The 4,847-nt window shown below is 53.6% G+C and overlaps 2 protein-coding genes across 2 annotated transcripts in view; both read right to left on the bottom strand.

Moving 5' to 3' along the window:
- TMEM145 (transmembrane protein 145) overlaps positions 1–165 on the bottom strand; it is an 8,432-nt gene extending 8,267 nt beyond the window's left edge. The window contains exon 1 of the mRNA XM_014531424.1: positions 151–165. Coding sequence (XP_014386910.1) covers positions 151–165 — 15 coding nt within the window. The remainder of the gene's footprint in view (positions 1–150) is intronic.
- A 1,674-nt stretch (positions 166–1,839) lies between these two features.
- Positions 1,840–3,447, bottom strand: PRR19 (proline rich 19). Its single transcript, XM_005883898.2, has 2 exons — positions 2,443–3,447; positions 1,840–2,357 (listed from the first exon to the last, which is right to left on the bottom strand). The coding sequence occupies exons 1-2, from the start codon at positions 3,092–3,094 to the stop codon at positions 1,903–1,905; spliced, it is 1,107 nt and encodes a 368-aa protein (XP_005883960.1). The 5' UTR covers positions 3,095–3,447; the 3' UTR covers positions 1,840–1,902.
- Between the last annotated feature and the right edge of the window lie 1,400 nt (positions 3,448–4,847).

Here is a 4,847-nt window from a genome sequence, read left to right as displayed (position 1 = left end):
CGCGCCCCCGTTTAAAGGGGCCGCAGGGCACTGCGGTCCCCACCCCCTCCATCCGGATGGCCCGCTAGGGCCCCTTTCCAAACCACGAGGAAGGGGACGCTCCTTTCCCATCCTCTACCCCGACCCAGCCCCAGTCCACCGGTGACATACCTCTTGGCTCCCCATGTCCTGAACTGAACTCCCATTCCCACAAGCCCTGCCTCCTCCAGACTACCATCTCCTGACGTCCAACTCCCCTACCCCAGCTCAGTCCTGATCTCCCCTCAATTTGGTTTTCAAACTGCTCTTTGAGCCCTAGCCGGTTTGGCTCAGTGTATAGAGCATCGGCCTGCGGACTGAAGGGTCCTGGGTTTTATTCCGGTCAAGGGCACATGCCCGGGTTGCAGGCTCGATCCCCAGTGGGGGGGCATGCAGGAGGCAGCTGATCAATGATTATCTCTCATTGATGTTTCTATCTCCCTCTCCCTCACTCTCTGAAATCAATAAAAAACTGCTCATTGATTGCTCAGCCCCATGCCAGCCATCCCCCACTGGGTCCAGCCAGATGCCAGTGTTCCACACCTCTTGTACTTTGGGAAGTGCCCACAGAGAGGGCAAACCATTTGTTCTGGGTCACACAATACAGAGGTGGCAGACAGCCCTCACCCTCAACCACGATATCCCTCTTCCTGACCCTGTCCCTGGCAGCTACCAGGGTGTGCAACGGGGCTGCTGTGAAGCAGAAGTGTTGTGAGTCTAGCAGACTGAAATAAGTTGCCTGGGTTCAGATTACAGTATTGCCACTTTCTCCCCATCAGACCTCAGCCAAGTCACAGCTGTGTGATCTCCTGGTGCAGTCCCCTCCATGCTGGTACCAACCCTAGTTTCCCAGTGGCAATGGGGAAACCTGGAAAAGCTATACAGAGTAGCCTCCAAGACCCTCAACTCAATTTTCCTGATCAGATTCCAAAACTTTTCTAGTTTCATCCCTCCCCCTCCACTTCAAAAAAATTTGCACTCCACAAAGTACCATGTTTAAAAACTTTCTAAACCAAGGGACCAACAAGAAACGTAAGTGTGTGAAGCACTTCAAGGGAGAGTGTGGGTCCCACAAAAAGGGGCCTCTGCTACTCTATTTGAGGCAGTGGTTCCCAGGAGGAATAATAGGTGGGATGCCAGATCATTTTCCATTTTTCCTTTTTTAGAAGCCAGAAATGTAATTTTTTAAAGCAAACTGTATGAGTGTATTAACAGTAGGCAGTTGATTCAAAAGTTTAAAACATATCACAGGCCAAAGAAAAGTCTGGGCCAGATTCAGGCCTCATCTGCCCTTCCTGCGCACACACTGTTCCTATGCCCAGCCAACCAAGAGCCCCTCTATCGCAGGGCCCATAAGTGACTCACACAGATACGGGATAAATGAAAATGGTCCCATATCTCCTATTCACCCTCTCCGGGCCTTGTACATTCTGTTCCCTTTGCCTCAAATGTTCTCTCCCTCCTCTACGAGCAAGTTTCTACCAATCTTGAGATATACAACGGTCTGTGTCAGCTCCATTTTGAAGACCTCCCTCATCACTGAAGCAGAGTCATCACTCCCTCCTCAGACTCCCCCAGCCCTTCCCACCACTGGAGTCTCCTGGAGACAGAGCCTATCACTCAGAGGCCCCAGCATTGCCAGAGCTCAGAGTCCGGCACACAGTTGGCCTCAGTGGGTGGATGCGTTGAACTGATTAAAGCCCCAGGTTTCTCCATTCTCCTGGTCCCTCAGGCCCTAGAAAGGTGACAAGTGATAGTACCTTCCCCTCCATTTCAAGAGTTAAGGGAAGCTGCTCTCCTGAGTCAACCACTCACTGAAAATCATAAAGAAGGTATTTTATTGAGGTGATTGGGAGTGCTGCCCCTAGCCCAGCATTAGTCCCCTTAGTATAGTCTCATGGGTGGAAAGGACCAGGCCTCTGGGCTGCTCTGGGCCACTGTATAGGAGAGGTTGGGCAGTGGGGCAGGAGGACAGGGACTCCAGTCAAGGGCAGAGGTTCGGGGAAACAAGGGGGATGGTAGCTGAGGCAGGGACTGTGGTGTGCTGACCCCACAGGGCCAGGAAGGGGATGGTGTGGCTACTAGCCAGATGCTTTTCAGCAGGTCAAAGGCTGTTGGGGGGCCCCAGGCCACCGGAGATGTCGAAGGCAATGTGGGTGGCCAAGGACCTTTTGGTGGTGCCAGGCTCACCCTGTGTGTAGTGAGAGTGCTGGAGGTGTGCGGCATAGCAAAGGTGAATTCCTTTGTCCCCTGTCCTTCTCTCCTCCTCTGCCTTCCTTCCCCTGGGGCCTGCTCAGGGCTGTTGATCCTTCGTCTCTCAGAGTCCCCAGGCTTGGTCCCTGGCATAGAGGAAAGAAGCATGGGGGACAACTGAGCTAAACAGACAAGGGGAAGGGGAGCACAGGGGGCAGGAGGTGAGCTCACCTGACAAGGATGGCTGGCAGCCTCGGAGCACCAGGGTAAGGTCGGGCACACAACCATGGCATACCTGTAAGGTACCCAGGATGGCATCCCTGGCCTCTTGTACTAGGTTCCTCCTGGGGAAGGCCTGTGGCAGAATCAGCTGGCCCTGCAGCTCCCCCAGCAACTGCCCCAAGCCAGGGAGCTCTAGGGGACTAGGTGGGCCTGGGCCCGAGTCTCCAGGCACCTGGTTCTCCTTGCCCCTTGACTGTGGGCCTGGTTCTTGGGCCCTGCCTGGGCTTGGGGAAGGCTTGGTGGAAAATGTGGGAGTGTCTGGCTCCAGGGACCCACTGCTCAGCAGCCGTGTCACGTCCAGAGATTTCACCTCATGGTTGAAGAGACCCCGGTGCTCCCGGCTTAGCCGGCCCTGGGTTATGACCACTAGCTTGGGGGCAGTAGGGGCCACATGATCCTGGAGATCCATGGGTGGATTCCGACTGGCCACAGGAGGCTCCTGATGAGCCAACGGCCGGCGGCTGCCCACCAGGGCCTCATTACGCTCCCGTCTGGTCTTCCGACGGCGGACCCGACCAGGTTTCTCAGCTCTCTGGAAAGACTGTGGGGTTGGCCCCCGGGGGTCCATAGAGTCCTGGAAAAATAAAGATAGGGTGGTCATCGGTATACAAATTAGGGACCTAAAAGTGAGTCGCGAGAAGGAGATAGTTTGGGGTGAGGTGGGAGACGATATGAGAGAGGGAGCGGGCAGAAAGGGATTGGAAAAGGCTTGGGTGCTCGCTTTGGCAGCACATATACTAAAAATGGAAAAGGCTTGTTCTGGAAGAAGTCACAGGCATAGGGTGGGATCAAGGGAGTCCTGGGGAATGGGAAGGCTTGTCAGGGAACACCAGAGGAGTTACAGGGAAAAGGGGCATGAGGAAATAGCTACAAGATGGAGGATGGGAAAAGGATCATGGGTCCCTGGAGAATGCAGAAAGTAGAGAGAGATGGTAGAAAAAGAAAAGCAGAAGAAACAGCAGAAGAGAAGTTGTACAGAGAAAACCTTGAAGACACAGAAAGGGCGACAGCGGAGCTATGGGGGAGGGGGCCTGGGGCTTGGTCGCGGGGGTTGGGAGAGGTGGGTTGGCGAGGTTGCGAGGGTGGGGCGGTTGAAGTACGAACCGGGAATATGGCTGGTGAGGTAAGGACGGGGGAGGGGCACCTTACCGTCTCTTGCCCCCGACGAACCTGGCCCCTTTCCCCCGCCCACCTACCCCACCACGTTGTGGGGTGCAATGGCTTCTTTTTTTCCGAGGTGACCCCAGTTCACTACGCGCCTAGCGCTCTTCCGGCCTCGGGCCTCCTGCGCATGCGCGCGCCCCTTCCTTGCCCTTTGACTTCTCTGCGTCTTAGAGGTTTGAGGCTCAGAGGCACGTGCCCAGGGTTCCGAATGCTTGTTGAAGCCCCGCCCATCTCAGCCTTATATCCGGAAACCTCCCATTTGTCCTCAGGGTGCCTAAGGAGGTGCTCCCAGCCACCAATTGGCTGTGAAGTCCACTAGGCCCTCCCCCTTCCTGAATCTGATTGGTTTAGAGGTCTATAAGTGGACTTCCTGTCTGGAGCGCGCGAAATCAGGCGAGGCACACGGGGCAAAAGGGCCAGCCAGCCCCTGCCGGTCACAGACATCATCCCTAGACAGTCACCATTCAGAGCTGGTCTCTGGAACTAGGTTCAAACGTTCAGACTGACACATTTGAGCTGTGTGAACTGGAGAATTGGGCAACTACTTAGAGTCTCAGTTTCCTACTCTGTAAAATTGGGTTCATAATAGTATCTCCTTCATACTGTTAGTGTATGAGATGAGCCAACATCTAACTTAAAATAGCACTTGATGAATTAATGCTTCAAAGCTTTGTTTCTCACTAAGCTTTGCTTCAGGAACTGCCTCGCTACCTCTCCAAGTTGTTTATCTACACTTGTCCCATCAGACTTTAAAATCAAACTATGCCAGGGCATTCCCCATGTCCCAATGAGCTGTACTATCTGTGTAATATTGCTTGGCTAACCTTCATGATCTTTCAAATCCTAACTCAGATACTATTCCGTCTAGGACACCTACCCACCATCAGAGTCCTCTTCTGCCTCGTCTCCAGAGGTCCCCAGTTCCTCCCTAAATCACAACCTTGATCCTTTCCTCAGGATCTGTCTCTCCCAACACACTGGGACAAGGCCAGGATAAGATCCATCCATTTAATATTCATTCAGCAAGTACTTGTGAGCAGCCACAGTACTTGGTACTATGAGTCAGATCCTGTTCCAGGCAAGTGAACTGAGGCAAAACATAAACAGGAGACTCTCCTCTGTATCTCAGTATCAACCTGCCTAGAAGGAATGGATAGATAGGAAGATCCCATTTGGGAATATGGCCAGGA

This window comes from Myotis brandtii, unplaced genomic scaffold (genome assembly GCF_000412655.1).
Source record: "Myotis brandtii unplaced genomic scaffold, ASM41265v1 scaffold803, whole genome shotgun sequence".
Lineage (NCBI taxonomy): Eukaryota > Metazoa > Chordata > Mammalia > Chiroptera > Vespertilionidae > Myotis > Myotis brandtii.
The sequence above is the reverse complement of the archived record's forward strand: the minus strand, read 5'-3'. Positions and strand labels throughout refer to the sequence as shown.

Bases quoted from the DNA above. Each gene is read 5' to 3' on its own strand.
- PRR19 (XM_005883898.2), bottom strand. From the start codon at position 3,094: ATGACCACCCTATCTTTATTTTTCCAGGACTCTATGGACCCCCGGGGG. The intron at 2,358-2,442 runs GTGAGCTCACCT...CCTCTATGCCAG, and splicing joins CTGCCAGCCATCCTTGTCAG to GGACCAAGCCTGGGGACTCT.